The sequence below is a fragment of the Ptychodera flava genome, chromosome 4 (genome assembly GCF_041260155.1).
Source record: "Ptychodera flava strain L36383 chromosome 4, AS_Pfla_20210202, whole genome shotgun sequence".
NCBI classification, from domain to species: Eukaryota; Metazoa; Hemichordata; class Enteropneusta; family Ptychoderidae; genus Ptychodera; species Ptychodera flava.
Window position 1 is genome coordinate 3,846,480 of NC_091931.1, and position 20,370 is coordinate 3,866,849.

The 20,370-nt window shown below is 39.1% G+C and overlaps 2 protein-coding genes across 14 annotated transcripts in view; one reads left to right on the top strand and one right to left on the bottom strand.

The window, feature by feature from the left end:
• Positions 1-566: 566 nt before the first annotated feature.
• Positions 567-18,247, bottom strand: LOC139130710 (steroid receptor RNA activator 1-like). Its single transcript, XM_070696479.1, has 6 exons — positions 18,109-18,247; positions 14,825-14,962; positions 6,728-6,969; positions 4,144-4,252; positions 2,778-2,848; positions 567-2,001 (listed from the first exon to the last, which is right to left on the bottom strand). The coding sequence occupies exons 1-6, from the start codon at positions 18,125-18,127 to the stop codon at positions 1,825-1,827; spliced, it is 756 nt and encodes a 251-aa protein (XP_070552580.1). The 5' UTR covers positions 18,128-18,247; the 3' UTR covers positions 567-1,824.
• A 234-nt stretch (positions 18,248-18,481) lies between these two features.
• The window catches only part of LOC139130708 (stromal interaction molecule 1-like), an 84,891-nt gene continuing 83,002 nt past the window's right edge, over positions 18,482-20,370 (top strand). For all 13 annotated transcript variants that reach the window (XM_070696465.1, XM_070696466.1, XM_070696471.1 and 10 more), the window contains exon 1: positions 18,482-18,801. In XM_070696465.1, the coding sequence (XP_070552566.1) occupies positions 18,636-18,801 (166 nt within the window). In that variant the 5' untranslated portion in view covers positions 18,482-18,635. The remainder of the gene's footprint in view (positions 18,802-20,370) is intronic.

Here is a 20,370-nt window from a genome sequence, read left to right on the forward strand (position 1 = left end):
GACAATTCTCTGGTTGATAAAATGTCTCTATTATGCTTTGCTTTTTTCTCTCTTATATCTTTACAAAAGCTTTCATACAGCGATTTGTCTTTCTCCGATGTATTAGTAAAACATGCCTTTTTTCACTAGCATCTTTTTAGCGATGCCTTCTCACCAAGTCGCTGATATCAGATACTGCTAAACTTTTCCCTATTTTCACCATGGGTAGCTCTGTATTTACCATAGTTAGGATTTCTTTTTAGCTAAATTAATAAACCTGATTGCAATGAACATCCAAAAAAGCATGCAGATTATTCATAGTGTTTCACAGTATTTGAATTCACAAAATGCATGTGTATTGAAACTAGCATATGCCAAGATCTTCACAACTTTGCTCTATTGATAAAGAAATTCATCAAGATGACAAAATGTTGATAGGAGATAGACTGAAGTTGGCCCTGCTATTTATAGACATTACCAAATAATGTAAGACTCTCTTTAAAATGAGAATTCAACACACTAGCTGTCATTTGTAAACATCATTCAAAAGGATTAACAAAAATAATGATCTTCATTACAGTCAAAACTTGTCAAAGTAATATTTTATTTTAAAGGAATATAAATATAAAACATATGACACGATAAATCTTAAAAGTGATCATTTCACAGCAGCCATAGGACCATCAGTTTGTTTAAGTGTAAATGTTTTATAAAGTATATTAAGCTGTGTCTTTTTCTATTTTGTTTCTATTTCAAAACATTTATATAAACTAGGAATAGGAGGGGAGTATTTATAACAGTTAGTCATTAGTCCAAATTTCCACCACATTTTCGCATATGGTTTTTTTAAAGTCCTTTTTCATGTTAAAAATCTATACTGTTACCATTGCTTACAGATTTCATTGTTTTAATACAAATGTATATTAGAACATTTAGGAAAATGATAAATAAGCATGTGTTGAGTCAACAAATAAGAGAATGGCGTGTCTTCATCCATATATCAAGGGTTCACTTGTACAGAGCTAAACCACAACATCAAAAACAACAGCATTGGGCAAAAATTATCCAGGTTGATACTAGCCTCATTGGTCTTTACTGAGTGAAAGGATATGTGTCTGGGAATTACGAATGTTGTCATCTCATAATATGGAAGTAGTAATTCTCTTGAAAGTTGGTCTGTTGGAGAGAGCACTATGCATGTCATGTATCACTCTGTTCTTCTTGCTATGTTTTATTTTGACATATCAGTTTACCTCGATGTACTGGTACGGTAATTGCATTACAGATTTTAGCTTTATACTGTACATTTTCAGGTAAATTCACTATTCTCTCAATAAGTTAGTACAAGCAATATTTGACAATGTCTACCTGAGTGATGTGTTTATTGTTTTACATGCATACCTGATTGCTAATTGGTCAAAATGAATGGATGAGGAAACTGATCATTGGACATATTCCAACTATTCAGGGTCTGACAAAAGATCCTATAAATTTTACACAATGATGCATTTGCCATGCTGCTACCTTCTTTGCTAAGTTATTGTAGTAATGGTGCACATAGCTTGAATTATACATTGACTAATCTGTTGCAATTTTTACAGTTTTATAACAGACATGATAAGAACAACTTTTAATGATGCTATACTGTAGCTGGTACACTATTTGAAAAGCAAGACCTTTCTGACAAAATTAAAAATATGTCCATTTCCTTCAAGGATGTGACTGGTTTGTTGGACCGTTTGACACTGACTTTTCCATATCATTGCAAACTGTATTCACTGTAACTGTATCCAGAAATCCATATATTCTGTAGTAACAATAGGGAGCATTGATTTGGTTGATTCATCAGTCTTCCACTGTTTCTTTCATTTCTCCTTTTGAGTTGCTCTCTTCATTGAACACATCTCTGGTGTCTTCACTGTCACCATTTCCTTTGTTATCATCAGGAGAGTCTGATTCAACTTTTGGCAATTTTCTAATTTCATGTATTAATCTTTTAATGGCCACCATCCACTGACTCACCTAAAACCAATGTCACAACATTTTAAAAATGTTCATGTACAAAATCAAGCCAGTGTCTCATTGTAAATCTGAGTGATATGATTGTAAGCTGTAACTTTGTCAACAGTAACAAATGTTAGGGTGAAAGAACATTTCAAAAAAAAAGTGAAGTACCTGCTGATACATCCAGAAATAAAATGCTGCAGATGTCAAGTGTTACCTGTGTTTTCGATATACAACAACGCAGTTTATGGATGTACATGAGTAGCAGTAATATCTATGCTGTTAACATCAGATAGTCTAATATCATGTATTATCTCATTCCAGTATATTGATGGCGCAAATACAGCAATCTGATTGGTTGAGACGTGAAAAGAACCATGGCATATTCTTGATATAGCACGGTTGGCACACACACTAGCTCTCAGATCAGCAAGAGCAAAAATCCTTTTTTGATGTTCTATGCCAGAATTTCAATATACTGTTATGATATAATGGCAATACATCACACCCAGCAATGGTATACCACTCAGTTTTGACCAGTTCACTTAATATATGCAATTGCTATCACTCTTGCATACATGTATATGTCCTGAACTGGTCAAAACCATCACTGGGTGTGGTTTATTGTTTAAACATTCACAACTAAAATGAATGTACTATACAGTGTATGTATTAATGACCCCTGATAGTGAAAATCAACAACACAGTGTGACATTCAATTCATTGCTGCTGGTACACAGACATTTCTGTCTGCTTATTTATCACTTCAAATGAAACCCTGTTTGATGACTCACCTCGGATACATGGTCAACCATTAGTCCAACATGTATTTCATTGGCCTTATCACAGTCAGATTTCGACAGAGCTGATAAATTGAAAATCAAAATTACATAGATTAATGATGAGGGCATGCATTACATATAATTATTCAGGTGTATATGATATCAGAGATGTATTTTCCCAGGTGATAATTTCTGTATTTCATTCTAATTGTGTTCTAATTAGCCACATCCGACTCACAGTCGGGGGGTAGAAGAATCCTGTACAACCTGTTTTGAACAAAATGTTCAAAGAAAGGAGACAGGGTGTGGCTTCCCATGAATGGAAAGAATCATGCACACTGTCTGATTGTGTATTTTTACATACACATTAGTTGTACACTTCTGATGGCTTATTATGAAAGAATATAACAATACACATCAATGGGTAAGGCTGTGTGCATGTAACTGGTAGAATTCTGCTGGTAGACGACTTACTTGTAACAGTGTTTGCAAAGGATTTGAAAATTCAGTAGATTTTTTATTGGGTTTTTCACAGCTGAAGGTGAGGAAAAAAATGCGGGGGTCTCATACATGAATGTCACTACGAAATCGAAAACAGTATGGTCAAGACCCCTAACCCGATTGAAGCTGATCTTAAAATGAAACAGTCAGCTTGTTAAAAACTAGTGCAATAGCAAATTAGTACTTAGGTAAGAGTTCCTTCAAGATTGTTGATGTTTTTAATTTATTCAGTTATTATTTTGCAATTTTAATGGAAATATATAAATCTTTGAGGCAACATATGGAATTTAGCATGTGGAGACCTTCTCCAGCTTTAAGTTGGGTCTGGCTGGCTAGGATGGATGTACATTGTAATATAAGGGACAGTGAGAGCAACTTTACACATCGTTGTTTGACATTCCCCAAGAAGAAATCTACATGTATGGAGAAATGCTACTTTGAAAGGCAGGGACACAGTGTTTCAACAAAATGTTAGACTTGCTGATATTTATGGGTGAAGTCATGGCAGACCACAGTCATTTCCATTTATGCTCAGTGCAGTGTGCTATGTTACATGTAATGGCAGCTACAATATGATTCTTTGTAGTGAATAAACTGTTTTATTTTCCAGTTTACAGTTCACTTTACTGTTTCATTGTACATATTTTTTGTGAAATATTAATTGTTCTTATTCAATGATCAAAATTTCTACTATATATGTACTTTTATGAACTGTCCACTGCATATCTACTTCATTGCAGGAGAACATTTGATGAACAGTGACGCCTAATCGCTTGGTGACTGGGTGCCGAACGTTGTTAGTTCGAATCTGATCAAAAATCTACTGAATTTATTGTAGATAACACAAAAATTGAGAGAAAACATCAGTTAAACTTACCTGTTGCCAATTCAGATGTTCTTCTTTGAACTGATTCACACAGTTTATTGTTTTCCCACATGTCTGAAAGTATTTCTAACTTGCGACTGATGTCTTCTGACACTTTAATCTATGATACAAATAACCATGGAAACGGCTTCATGTAAATGTTGGTCAAATAGGTACTTATAGGGGCAGGTTTTTATCAGCTTTCTCCCGGAATAAATTGATTTAAATGGGCAGGTCTGTTGTCAGCTGTATCTCTAAATAAATTTATTTACTGGATACAACTATCAAAAGAAAACAGTTGACTTACATCACATAAATGGTCAATTTCAACAACCACTTACAGCAGAACCAGGGCTTGGTCTTCCACTCTACACAAATATGTCTCCACATGTTTGGAACACTCATTTGCAGATTAAGTACAGTATAATGTGTGGGGCCAACAACTTCATTTGTAATCCCATGGAATGATAGGCTTGTTTTCTTGGGGAGGAGTTATTTGAACAGTTGATGCCACCAAGCTTACTCATCCCCAGTTGAAATGTAAATGTTTTGATTTTTCACTGGGATTACATACAAAGTTGTTTGCAATACATGTATACAGATACTCTATTAGCCTGGACTCTGAACAGAGTGTTTTGGCCTGGGAATTCTTTTTGCCTTCGCCCCACTCCGTCTAACCGCGAGATCCATAATTTCATTAAAGCAATAATAAAAACTGCTCATTTGACTGTGAAAGGGTTCCAGTTGAGAAAAATTACATCACTGGCATCCCCTTGAAGTCAATCATGAAATTTGCCCTCCAGCAATTGGCTACATATGCCATAGGAATAACCTCGTAAATATTCATTATGCCCAAATATAGCAAACATTTCGTCTACTTCAAATTTGTTAAATGGGAATTTCGCACATGACAAGCAAACTCCCTAAAACTTCTATAACGTGTGGCATGGATTTTTCTTCTGTGCACTGTTTTTTGTTTGTTGCATGTTCAAAAAAGCAATGAATAAAAATGTCTAAACCAGAGAGCATATTCAGGGGATTTGAATGACTATATGGTTGTAGTGAGCCAATTTGACATGGATAAGGGAAACCACAGTCTCTTCATCACAGGGACTGTGGAGAAACCACCTACAGGCCAGCGCTACACAGCCAAAACGACAGAAAAAGCTGGTGCAAAGTCCATGGGCTACAATTATTGCATCTACCATAGAGATGTGTGCATTGGCCATACATATTTGGAATAGAATTTCTTTTGCTACTGCACAATAAGACGCCAGGACATGAATGTACTGCCATACAGGTGGCGTAATAACAGTGTCTGCTTGAAAGTCATGAAGAGGTACAATACTCAATAAGAAGTTTTGAAAAGAATTTCGTGAAAATTATTAAAAGACAGAGATCAGTTATGTTGCCTTTCTCCCGTATGTCTACTTTCTCAAAAATGTGTTTTTGAGTAAAAAGCTGCAGTGAAAAATGTAACTTTGAAGTTGATAGAAGTATACTTGTCAATTTGTTCGACATTACACTGGCAACATTTTCACTGTGTATCTAGAAAATAAGTCGATGTTTTCTTGGACCAAACAAAACACCTTAATCTGAGACAATCTTGCCATATTCCAGTGTACTGATATGACGAGTTACTAGCTTTATGGTAGCAAGTTGCAGAAATTGTCAAACATGCCATGACAGACTGAGGTGTCTCCTCATGAATGTCCTTGAACCCATAACCATGACCCTCATTTTTTGTGCTCCTGTTGTTGAGTATAATGATTGACAAATATTAGTATTGGCAAATGTATTGTAATTTACAAATTCACTATCTTGTGATTGGTAGCTAAATGACTTCTAGGGGCTAGATGTAAACATAATTTGAATCATTCCATTTTGCATATAGCAATGTGTATTTTCGCTGTTCTCTTGTCCGGGCAGCTTCATGCTCCCCGAAATGGTAGACTGTAGTCGTACTAACAACCTGTATGAGCGGACAATGAGCAGCGTGCATCACATCACATGCTTTTCTCGGAAAGATGTCAGCTGGTGTCCATGGTTACCATGCAATGTCTGGTCTTGACTAACAATTCTATCTGGTCTCTAAAAGTAACTGTCCAGCTGCATACACTGTAGCTAGTAGTGTTGATGTTCAGATGTATGAATTTTTCACGTTCATGTACCCTATGACAGAGAGCATACTTGGATTTTTGGGTCAGTGGGAAATTCAAAGCCAAATACCATGATGTAATATTTTTTGACTCGTACTCTCACCATTGCTGCATTGGTAATGTTGAAAAAATATGTGAAGTCTCTGAAGTCAGCATCATTGCATTGGAGTGTGAAGAAGGCAAAAAGAACTCTGAGGCCAAAACACTCCATTTAGAGTCCAGGCTGATACTCAATTGACTAAGTCTAAACACAGATCATATACCTGAAGCCATTATAGCTGTCCTGTACTACAAGTAGTTGAGACCGAGAACAAAGTCTGACTTAATATGTATAATTCATGTGAAGTTTCCCCTTTATCCTTCTGAAAAAGAAATGATTAGAAGAAGGGAGATCTCCAGCGATTTTGAAGTTACACAGTCAAGTACATGTTACTTACGGAAACTAATTTTTCAATCCTCGACAAATCCTTCCTGAGTTTTGAAAGGCAATCTTCCTTTAAGTTGATAGATTTTTCAGTAGAAATTTGACCTGCATCTGAGGAATCTTCTGTGATTCCACTAATTTCTGTTTTATCATTGGATGCTGTGGTTGGCAGTGATGGGGGAGGTAAACCTGTTGGAGGACGTAATAGTGGTGGTCCAGCTGGTGGTGGTGCCGTCGATGATACTTTTGGAGAGCCTATAGACAATAATCAGAGAAAAGATGCCCAAGAAATTAAAGATAATGCACAAAAACAATTGCAGACTCCTTCAATGGCAAGTTAACAGGAGCCACAACAGACACTGATGGATCCTGTGTAAACTCTATCACCTGTCTTCAAGAGATAGTGATGGCTACATCTTGGATGCATACTTAGGATAAGGATAAGGATAAGGATATTTATTTCCCAATAGAACAGAAAAGAAAAAGAAAAATACAGACACATTAAGGATTAGTAAATTGGGTAGGGACTAGAAAATAGTATAACATACTAATCGAGTCCAGCCCCCTACCATTCACAATTGCTGAATCTATCATTTTGCCATAGGGCGTCATGTGTTAAATGAATCTTGCAGTCATTGAGGTTCAAATATCAAATGTGTATCATCTGAAATGAGTCATCAGTGACATAAAGTTTCATTAAATGACTGCATATGTTATTGTTTTTGGAGGGTAATTCATACAGTGTTGAATTTTGAAGGCAATAGTGTGTGTATGATATTGTTTAAATTTGTCCTGTCAATCATTAAGCTTAGTACAGTATAAGTTCATATTCAATGGTTCATTTGAGGGACTGTAGGTTTGAGTTAACATGTCAATAACTCATATAACCAATGACGAAAAACAAAAATTTAAATTGACCGTGGAATTCAAATCTAAGTCAAAAAGATATTGCACCAGTTCTGCCTACATATACTTTTACCAAGGACTCAAATATATCTGTTTGGAGCCAAGTTACAAATCCACTTTGTATGATATCGTTATTATACAGCAGTGTCTGTAATTGGTATGTGGAGTCCAATAACAGTGAAACTCAGTAAATTAGCTTTGGGTTTTTGGGTCTTAATTGGACACTATTTGACCTTTAGCCTCTTAACTGTTTTATATAATCAAGAGGAAAATCTGTGATGATCTTGAATTTTTTACCCCCAAAAATACACATCTAATGATCACTAAGCCACGCACTGTGTACATACCAGTAGATCAGTCAAAACCTTACATTCTATGTGAAATATTTCTGTTAAAATAATTCTGCTAAACTACAAATTCTCAATTGTGTGAGTGGGTTGAATTTTCATGCTTAGTTGATGACTTGGATGCAGTGTTCTCCACAAATGAAAATTAAAGGCGGGCGGCTAATTAGCATATTTATTTGCATAATATTTGCATACAATTTACATATCACCAGGGCTATTCACAAGGCATTCCAGTGATGAGATGTACTTCTGACATTCTCAATATTTTTCTCCATTCAGCAGTGATTAATGGCAAGCTATACAATTTATTTTTACATTTAAAATCCTGTTTATTTACTTTAAATAAATAATAAAACATCAAAAGTGAAAAAAACACATTGAACTAATACAAACAATACACAATTTAGTAAATATATTACACAATACCAACATGAAAATTCAAAAGTAGGCCTACATGAGAAGTAATCAGTGTTCGAAATAATCTGTGGCAAATGGTGGCACGTTTTCATGTGACCCTCTGTTACTATACGGTATGTTTATCTGTAGCCGGATTGGTAAAGCCATGAACGTCTTTTTTTACGTCCATGACAAGTTGATACGGGACTGAATAATGCACTAAGTTACATGTGCGGAGTCAGCGGAGCATGCCTGCAGAGAAACATACGTTGACTTTATAATAAAACTCAATTCATAATAAAGAGGGGCCGAAAAAAAATGATACCAAGTATTTCCAAGAGAAAGATTTGAAATTTCATCGACTCTTAGTTTGGCAAACGTACAAAACTTCGACAACTGCGCGGCGTAGGCTGCCATGCATGTTTGTGTGGAGCACGCTGGTGCATGGTGCTCTTGATCTCGATCACATGCGACCTTTGAACTATACAGTACAGAACCGTATGTACATAGCTGCTGTATTCGGATGATCACACGAATGATGATTTTAGCTCGTGCAGTTTCTTTTTACTTCATTTCATTGTGCCTTTGATATTTTAAAACGGTCACGGATTTTGAAATTTGATCAAACGCAACTGCTTCTCAAAGTCAATCGAATGAATCCATGCAAGTTACGAATGCGTGACAGGAAGTGACACACATGGCTTCAACGTCATGTGGACGTACACGGATCTCAAAATGGCTAACTTGGCTTGGATACGCAACGACCTGAACACGCGAAGTACCATACTTTTTGCATCTGATATTTGTCTCAACCAATCCTACGATTTTAGCCAGATCTGATCGAAATCACTTTTCCTGACCTTCGGATCCTTACAAGTACGAGACATTGGCGGCAATGGCAGTTGACTATAGCATAGATGCTTTGACTGAGTGTCCGCTGGCAAAAATGCAACACCGGGCCTTTGAGTGTACCGTGTCCGTTGTATGAAATGGACGGTGTCTGTACGGTACGGTCCGCAGCTTCACACATTTCAAGCTTTTTGAATTGAAGTCTTAGCCAGTGTTCATCGGCACTACGGCCGTTTCACACTTGAAAAGCTCGCTGAAATAAAAGCGTGACAAAATCGCCGCTGAGAAACAATAGGTCTTCAACTACATTTACTAAAGAGTATCGGCGGATATGAAACAGGATCGGGCGAAAAAAATAAAGGACGGGGCGATCCTCTTAAACGCCTGGGGAGAACATTGAGGATTGCATGCAGTCGCAAAACAAACCGACAGATGTGTGAACGGCCCCTCTTTATAACCGACGTTGTCAGTTGCTGTCATTTTTGCTCACGTGTGAACACGTGAGCATATGTCGCAGCGATGTCTGTCTGTCTGTCTGTCTGTCTGTCTGTCTGTTGGTCCATTTTCTCAAAAACGGCTGAACGTATTTCAGTCAAATTTGGTAGACATCTTCAGAATTCAAATGGCTAGAACTGAAAAGGTTTTGGTGGGCGTGGCTTGGATATTAATGAAGTTATGAAAGTTTTAATTTTTCTGTTACGCCGCGTATGACAAGTGAAAACAATCGACTGTTTGAGGGCGCTGTGAAATGTGCTTGTCCAGGTTGGCTACAGCTGGATAGCACTGGTTTCAACCACGGTCCCTCCGTGTTTCAACCTCGTATTGAACATTAAAAATATGATATTTTATTACTCATTCAACTCACTATTCAAGATAAAATATCGTTTAGCAAATTAGCTTTATCCTTGGTAATTGATTGTTTCCCTCGCTGCTCGATCGCCAGAAATGAGTACATACGTTCTTAGCCCTGCGTACGATGCTGTGTGTTCCGCTACAGCTAATAGCCCCGCTCACCACAGCCCTGCAAAGACCCGTACGTAGAGTTGGTGACTTCAAATCCATTTTTGGACTTGACGTAAAAAGCCAAATTACTGCCGAAATTCAGCGTTCTTGGGCCCAAGTCGTATCCCTGCCTACCTCAGCTACTCGATCGCTTCCAAAAATGCCAGTCTTTTATTCTTTTTTCGTAAATAACCGTCGATGTCGGCAACTCTCTCTCGCTAGCCCTGCGTACGTACGCAGTGTACGCTGTGCATTCCCTGTGTGCGTTCCTAACACACAGCGTACACTGCGTACGTACGCAGGGCTAGCGAGAGAGTTGCCGACATCGACGGTTATTTACGAAAAAGAATAAAAGACTGGCATTTTGGAAGCGATCGAGTAGCTGAGGTAGGCAGGGATACGACTTGGGCCCAAGAACGCTGAATTTCGGCAGTAATTTGGCTTTTTACGTCAAGTCAAAAAATGGATTTGAAGTCACCAACTCTACGTACGGGTCTTTGCAGGGCTGTGGTGAGCGGGCTATTAGCTGCAGCGGAACACACAGCATCGTACGCAGGGCTAATACGTTCTCTACCTAGCCTCATGGCATGGAAGTGCTGATGAATAATAACTTTGGGTCAAAGGTATTGAAGTGTCCAATCAGGTTCGTGCACAGAGTCCAAGGCCATGACCTACTTCATGTACTTCTGCACTGTTTTGATTTTGCTTCGCCAAGAAACGTATTCGTCATTGTCCATAGAAGTATGTTTGCTCTCCTTTGAGGTTGTTTGTGAAACAAATTCCGGGATAGGCCTTGGAATGCATACGATCGGCATCGCGGCAGTGCATGTAGCTAGCCCTACGAGTATGGCGAGAGTGTCCGGTTTTGGCTACGCCGCCTCCCACCTCCGGTAGGCGGCGTAGCCCCCGGCGTAGCCAAAGCCGGACACTGTCGCCATACTCGTAGGGCTATGCATGTAGCGTACCATGCTTGTGTAACTGCCGAGCTCAACGTGCATTCACGGTTGATACTCGTGTACAATCATGATGTGTTCAATTCTGATGAAGATTCATAAGTCTTACTTTTGCAGTCTTTTTTCCGTACGATAATCCCGACAATACGTGTTACTGTTAGACGAGGTGGCCATTTTATGATAAGTTTCAATACTGCACAGCTACATAGCGTCACTATCGTGTGATCGAGGTACAGCGTTGTTGAACGGGATACAGAAACTCTGCAGAGGGAGAAACGATCGTTGACATGAACAGTCAATGTACTTCAGCACGTAGTCCGCAGATAGCGGATCGAGAAATAAACGTGTCCCAGTAAATAACGGAATATTTATGTACATTAACTCGATATTAATCAAATTTCCAGCTCATCGCAAAAAAATGTATTGCAAAGATTAATTTGTCACTGACAAATACTGCACTGTATGGAAAAAACAGTCTGTAGAATTCTTGACCGCGGACATCCGGGAACTGGCGGATTTTTACGTCATTTTTGCGTCACACTGCCGAGAGAACAAAATATTGAAGTGTGGATTTTTCAACATTTACATGTTTACAGCAGTATTCAAAGTTTCAACATCATGTCAATGATAAACACTAAGTTCTGTACTTTGTCACATAATTTCTGCATTGTTCATTGTCCTGTGAAGTCAAATCCCATTTCACCTCACTCGCGTGCGTGAGGTGAAAGTGACGTCACTCCGCGGTCAAGAATAGTTCAACTTCAAGTGGTATTACCCGAGACAAACACTTGTGTTGTCAATTTTGATTTCATTTCATAAACTTCATACTTCATCGAGTATCGTGTATTTAAGCCTTTGTGAAGCCATTTTATTGATATTTTCAATTTTTGTCTTGGCTTTGTTGTGGAACATGTTGAATCGTCTCCGTGGATATGTAGGCAAAAATGTGACGGGGTCGAAGTGACTTGGGTACCTGGGGCCGACCAAAACCAGTGTGAATTACTGGGTCAAAGCGGACAGCGGCCGGGATGACGTGTTCCCCAAGCGAGCTACCTTCAGAAGTCTGTTTCATCGCAAAAAACGTCAACTTTTAAAACCCGTCATTTATTTACTGATGTTATTCTCAGCATCACAAACATATACGCCTCTGCTATGTATCACAGCAAATAGTTATATTTGAGCGCCCCGTAAATGGGATCCTCGTTTTTTTGCGAACCCGGAAGTGTGTCTTGCTCAATGCATTTCCTACCCATAGCGAGGAAACTGCCCGCGTTCCCATGCTCCCATGCCCCCTTTTTCAATGCCAGTGCAACGCCATCTGTGCAAAATTTGTGGTGGTATGCTCCCGTGTGATGGAAAACCTCTCTTATTCTAACAATGACGTAGTTGACTTTGGACTTCGATTTCGTAAATGTGATGCCCATGCAGTGAGTTTGGGTTGGCGCGCTTATAATGCAATCTTCGCCCGCCTGCGGTCCGATATCCCGCATTTATTAGCGATATTTATCTGTTTTGACTTGACCAAAGTTGGCAAAACTTGCTATGTACATTAAAGATACTATGATACAAGATTATTGAAAGTCATTTGACATTTTTTTCAGCCAATTCCCAATATGCATATTTAATGAACCTTCCAAATTAGGGATATATACTGGCATTTACTTGATAAAATTTGGCGAAACATGCTGTGTACATTGATCATTATACCAGGTTATAACAGTATTGAAAGTCATTTTGCATTTTCATGTCAGCTAATTCATAATTTGCATAAATAGCTAACAAGCTTTCACGGTTTGGCATATAGAGCTTGAAGGACTTGACCAAAGGTAATTACACATGCTATATTGTGATACAATGACAGTACTCAAAGAAATTAATTATTTTTATTTCAGCTAATTACATATTTGAATACTTAATGACCTTTAGAATTGATCTGTGGTGAAATTCATTGTGTTGATCATAACACTTTAAATGTAGCAAATCATGTAGCAAAGGTTCAAACTTGCACATAATGCAATATTATGAAACACGTGAGCATTTTCAGTTCATATCTGGTTATTCAATAGGCTTTCAGATATTGTTCGGACAACTGACTGTGAAACAGTTTAGGCTACAGAAAACAAAGGTGGGCGGGCGAGATCAAAGGTGGGCGAGGCGAGATTAAAGGTGGGCGGCGACAAAAAGAAGCCGGCGCACCGCCCGTCAAAAACCCTTGTGGAGACACTGGGATGTGTACGTAAAGGCATGGGTCAGGCGTCAGATTGTCTTGCAAGGAGATTTACTCACTAGAACACAATTTCAACTGAAAAAAATAAAAGACTATGACACCTTAAAGAGTAGAACAAACTCAATCCCTGGGATTGATTCCCTACCTTTAATCTGCAAGCAATTACATAATGCACTTTTATGTATACAGTATAGCATTCTGAAATCACTAGCTATTTAAAGGCGGCCAAGCTATGGCGGCGTTCATTGTGTAAGTGGACACCAAACAGGCAACACACGGGCACACGCTCCAGAAAATGCCACTTTTTAGTTTTCCCTGCCGCAAAAACACAGACAGACTGCCAAGCGGTCAGCGCAAAGTTGCTGTTTATCGAACTCTGTGGTTATGTTCAAGTTCTAACGCGACTGAGACAATTTTTTAGGAAATTCGAGCGTTTGTGGTGGGAATCAATGACCGTTGGCGATTTGAACCGACCGTCAATCAAAAGCTTGCATAAACTCTGATTGCAGGATTAGCAAAATGTGACAAAAGGTTGAGATCAGTTTGTGTAATTAATGTTATAGAAATCAAACATCGTTCTGGCCAGGTGTTGACTAGGAGGAGAACTCCACTAATGCGAGAACCTGGGATTGAAAAGTGCGGCTTTAATGTTACTAGTACAAAATACCAAGATTTACATCCTTGTACATTATTATTACACTTTGGTATTGTCCTATACATGATGAATCTTGGATGGCCTCCTTTGCATTGATGTACTATACTTGGATATAAACCTAGGTATTTTGTGAATAACCTAACAAGTAACATGTACCATAGACCCTCGAGGCACTATGTATGTACATTATCATTATTATTTAAAATCGCAGATGAGTTTACAAATGTTACGGGCAGTGAAAAATCAAACTGTCTTGTAATGAAAGTGATCATGAAGCTATATCTCAGTTTTATTTTTAGTCATTTGAAACAACTATAAACATTTTGACTTAATTACAGTACACACCAAAACTTGTGTTCAATTAAGTCCTGCTTTAGACTCGTTTTGGGCTCATTTTAGACCAGCCTAAGACAAGCCCCAAAAAAGCCTAAAATAAGCCTGAGACCAACAGGCTAGCTTTCAACATGCATTGTCTCCTAAAATGTACAGGAAATCACACAGACATATAATTCAGTGGCAATGATAGTTATCACCTTTAGACTCAATGGCCTCAGACAAGGTGAGAATGAGACATGCAGACTTGGCTGTCAAGCTGGGCATGCTTTGGGCTTGCTTTACGGCCAGCCTAAAACAAGCCTAGGACTAGTCTTGTGCTTGTTTTGGGCTTGTGTTAGACATGCCTTTCTGAACGGAAGTTTTGGTGTGTCTGTAGAATGTTGCACATTGTCATTTTTTGTATTCCAAAACATTTTAAGAATATGAAAATGACACATACCACTGCTCTTTGTGCCCAAGGCAGTGAGATCATGTCCAACTCGCTTGTTCAACTGATTTCTTCTTGGTGACTTCTGAGATGCACTTTCAACATCGTATGAAAACATTGGCGGGTCATTCCACCCTCGCTCAGGATTACCTACAATCAAAGTATTTCAACAAAAAAGTGAATTAATATACTGAAGAGACGTACTGTAGCTTTCCAAAGTTTTGCTAAGCTTATCAGAACTTTGCCAATGTGTCATAACATGCCTTGAGAGATGATTATTCTCTTGGTTTCCATTGTTTGTTGGATTCATTTCATTCTTTAGAGGCCTGGATCATTTACACAAACAACAAGGTTTCAGATTTTGAATTACTCTTTCTTATTGAAGTCTTTTTGATATTGTGATGTTTTAAATTCATTGACAAAATCCTTATAATCACTTTTATTTGGAATGGTCATGGTCATTACCTCTCTCGCTAAATTGAGGCAACATTTATGATGACATATAAATTGTAAAACTTTTATCAGCAAGTGAGGGGACTTCACAGGTCTTTTCTTATAGATTGAACAATTCCCCACCGCATGTATGACATATCTCTCTGATGGCAATAATTCTGAAGACTACTAAAGAGAAAGTTTTTGTTCAAAGATCATCATCATGATATTATGAAAGTGAGGCTACAATATACATGTATGGTCAACATACATTCTACCATCTACATTGTTTTAGGACAAGCTGGTAGTATTATGATGGTACTATACTTGGGATGAAGTGGTTTTGTATGAAATGGTACTTATGGTGAAGTGGCATGGGACTAGGTACAGACGATGTGGTTTTGGTCTGAAATGGTTTTGGTCCGAAGTTACTTGAGGCAACCTGGTTTTGGTGCACAGTGTCTGGAACCGTACTGAGCCCATGTCAAATGTTAAACTTTGACCATTTTCAATTTTTGATTCTCATGGAAAAATCACACATCAGATTCAGCAACTGTGTTGTACACACATTGACTGACATAACCTCAACCTAATGTTTGTGTAGTTTCTGTGTCACTCTATTTTGCTTCAGATATGTAGCAAGTACAAGGGCTTTGGGTCATTTAGCTGATCGACGGTTGTGGGTCAGATGGTAATCTGGTTTGCCTTCCGACCCACAACCCTAGGCTACTAAACTGCTACTAAGTTAACTTTTGCTTCAAATCTTTCATCTTTCCTCCGGCGATATTTACTAATCACCCAAAATTGCCGGGAAAAGTTGTGGCCAGGGCCACAGGCACTAGACACATCGCTTTGCGATTGGTACTGGTTCACAGTAAACTTTTCTCTCTCTGTTTACTGTGAATCAGTACCGATCGCAAAGCGATGTCTCTAGTGCCTGTGGCTGCAGTGCTGTAGCTCAAGGTTTTGCTTGAGTATTCACGTCGGACGACAAAGTCAAGTTATGCCATCCGACCCAAATACCCATGCAAAACCGAGAGCTACAGCACTGCAGCTAAGCTAGCTCTGCATGGCAGGGTTGTGTGTTACCTGCTATTGGGGTTCCCACACACTTCGCACCAAAACCACTTCACATCATACCATCTCGTCCCATACCATTTCGCAACAAAACCACTTACCAAAACAACCCCGAACCAAAACCTCTTTGCCCCAAAAGTCACATCGCCCCAAACCATTTCCCCCTAAAACAACATCAATTCACCCTAAACCAATCGCCAACTGGTAAGGTTATACTGTAACCTACCACTGCCCTTGAAGTTTTCATCATCTTTCTATAATCCCAGGTCTGAAATCTTGCAAGTGTATACATTGTGAGAAAATGACATCATGCAATTCCGCGCACAGCACCTGAGTTGTAGCATGTAGTAGTTTGCGTTTTTTCTTTTTACTAATATATCGTTTATGATTTCATGCAAGAATAAATGGTTTGTAGTAGTCAAAATGTCCTGATACATTAATGTTGTAGGTAAAAACAACCTTATGTCAGCATACATCATGGTATTGTTGTTTTAGGCCGAGTTGGTCGTGTTATACTAGGGCGAAGTGGTTTTAGTGCCAGGTACTTGGGGCGAAGTGGCGTTGGATGAAGTAGTACTTGGGACGAGGTAGTTTTGGTACGAAATGGTTTTGGTGTGAAGTGCCTGGACCCCGCTATTGGCCTCCCACCACACGCCAATAGCCGGTAACACACAGCCCTGCCACATGGAGCTACAGCTCAGCTAGCCCTGCGTACCAGGTTGTGTATTTCCGGCGTTATACGGTCTCCCACCACAAGGTTATTTGTGGTGGGAGGTCGTATAACGCTGGGAACACACAGCACGGTATGCAGTAGCTCTGCGTGGCAAGGCTGTGTGTTACCGGCGTTATACGGCCTCAAACCACAAATACCCAGGGTTGTGTGTTACCGGCGTTATACGGCCTCCCACCACAAATAACCTTGTGGTTGTTGGAGGCCGTATAACGCCGGTATAAACATACAGCCCTGCTACGCAGAGCTAGGTACGCAGGGCTACAGCTAAGCTTGCTGCAGTTCTGTAGCCCTACCACTCCCTTTGCTGGTTGTGTTGGGGGAGTGCAAAGGGAGTGGTAGGGCTACGGGGTAACCGCAGCAACAGCTAAGCTAGCTGCAAAATTGTAGCGCTACGGTGAGGCGGTCCGTGATTTTTGGGTTTTGCGACTTCGCTTACCAGTAGCGCTACAATGCTGATGGCCTTGTGGAGGTGAAAATAAGCGCACCCCACTGGACTAGGCGTGTTGATGTGAAATGCTACATATTTACTGCATTTGGTCGTACCGATTTATCACTACTGAAGACTCAACACTATACTACATTAACCTTGTCGTTTATAGGTTTTGGAATTTGTTCAAACACGTCGATCGCGTTACATAAAACATTGGGCGTGCGTTTGGCATCGGTGTTTCTGGGAGCCGCCATTACCGGAAGTTGGTAATCACATCAACACGCCTTGTCCAATGGGGTGCGCTTATTTTCACCTCTACAGGGCCATCGGCATTGTAGCGCTACTGGTGAGCGAAGTCGCAAAACCAAAAAATTACCGACCGCCTCACCGTAGCGCTACAATTTTGCAGCTACAGCTAAGCTAGATAGCGTCCGCGTCCTGCACAGCCATGACTACCGTCGCAGTGCTGGTATGGCGTTGTATATCATGTTTGTCTGTGAAATTCTCATAGTCACAAAAGAGAGATCATTGTAATATATATGGCAAAGATGTTGAAATAGTTTTGAAATACACGAATAGAGGAAATGCCCTGTGTGTTCAAAATTGTGTGAAACGCCAACTCACCCGGCTTGAGGGCCGCCATGTTTGAAGGTCAATCAGGTGACCAGGGCACACATGACATAAATTACACCAATCAACGAGCGCCAAATCTACACTCAGTGTTCAATGATTTGAAATTTCGACCTGTAGTTCTGAACCCGACTCTTCCATCATCTTGCCATTTCTCATTCCTACTTCTACTTTTTCTATTCGCCTCATTTTCGTTTCCGCAGATTACGAAGGAGAATTTTCCCAAGTAATATTAAATTATTGTAAGTCGCACAAATCATGAGAACTTAGTCGAAAAAGAATCGCAGGTGCAATTTTTAAAAAAACATCTTAAATTTTAACAAGGGGTGTGGCTACATATTCCAACAGCCCTGTCGTGTTGAACGCCGGAACCTGCCTTATTTACTCCGTACTGTGTATGTGTGTGTCGTCTGTCAGCGTTGTCGGAGGTCATTTTGTGTCAAAATAAGAATTTTTGCTGTTCTTTCTAGTATGACGAACTCCGAAATCTAACCTGTGAAGGCGTTGACTTCATTTCTGTCATGTTGAGAAACTATTGCCGAATACATTCAATGAATTTGAGTTCTGTTCTTTGTGGTGTTGTCATCGTTGTTGCTGTTTGGCCGTGGAGCTCTATCGCATCAGCTGGGCAGTCAGTCGAGAAACCACGACTTCCTCGGGGATCATCGACGGCTCTAGCCGTTCCAGGTAAGACACATTCTCGTCGTACCATGACTGTATCGGTCAACATATATTTAACGTCTTATACAATGTACAACGCTTGTATGACGACCGCTGAAATAACCGGAAGTTAAAGTGGGAAACAGCAAACGAGCTGGAAGATGCTGTCGGTCTTGACGTCGGCATTACCCGCCGTCGCGTCTCATCCCGCGCCAGGTGTCTGTCAAATTTTAATTCTTGAGTCTACACACAGTCTTACAGTTGGAGTATTGGTACAGCTGTCTGGTCGCGTGTACTCGAGATTATTGCAGTAAACCGTTGTCGTTTCGACGAGCTGTGCACATACATCTTTGATAAGGTTTTCAAATTTCATGTATAATATCTTCAATTTTAGATTCTGTAAAAAAGATTACGTGAAATCGTATAACAAATTTTTAAAAGCAAACAACTTTGCACATACTGTGTCACGGGGGTCTTGCTAGTTATTACCAAACGATGTGGGTTGAAACGGCAACCAATAAACTTTCCTGCATTCAAATTATAGGTACATTTACAATTTCCATACACCCACACTTTGAACCTGAATAAATATTTGTATTTAACTTAATTTGCACGATTTGTTGTTTTCCTCTGTCAGACATGAAGGTAGGAAGGGAAGATCCCTTCCTACCTCCATGGTCAGAACATTGAAACAGACCATAGAGGTTATTGGTAGATTGCAAAGTGAACAGTCTTGAACAGATGGAACTGTGACTAATGTTTTGTTTACAAGTAGCCTTGACATAATTGAAAAAGACATAACTGTATATTATATAACTAATTTGAATATTACTACATGTAACTTCTGAGAAAAACTTATGCAATATTGTTGCTTATTGTCTCCTAAGGAGTTTTAAATTTCGTTGAGCAGGGTGTCTATTTTCAATGCATCTTCTTTGTAGATATATTCTGATATTTTGCAAAAGAATTTACCATTATATACAATACAATACAATATATTGCTCAACAAGACACTCAAGGAGTGTGGTATGGCAAAAATTACAAAAATCAAAGATGCAGACTTCAACAACACTGCTGCTGGGGGGGGGGGGGAGAAACTAACTTACAAGAAATAAATTTGGCAAGAGGTTAGTTTATCTTTGTAAGTAAAGATATACATGAACTTTTCTCTAAGCTGTAACTCTAATAAAATATCTACAGTTTTTACGGACACACTTTCAATAATACCATTTAGATCATTTGCTGGTAATGATGCTATAGGTGAAAATCAAACTGTAAGGTAGAATGCGCCTTTGGGACAGATATTCAGACTCTCAAACTTTTACAATTTACAATTCTCTTCTGATCTACCACTTGTAGCAGAGCTATATAGCACCATATCGGCTGTCTTTTGCATAATCACATGGAATTAGCCTTTTTTGATAATGGCACTAGTATATTATTTACCTTGTTAAAACTTACAACTGCAGTCCCATTCAATTGTGTGTATAACACATCCTTCAGTAACTGTGTTTTAGTTTGAAAGCGAATCCTGAAAATCCTAAAAAAATTGCAATTTAAACAGGAAATAATTTCCAATTTTTATGAGAAATAGTG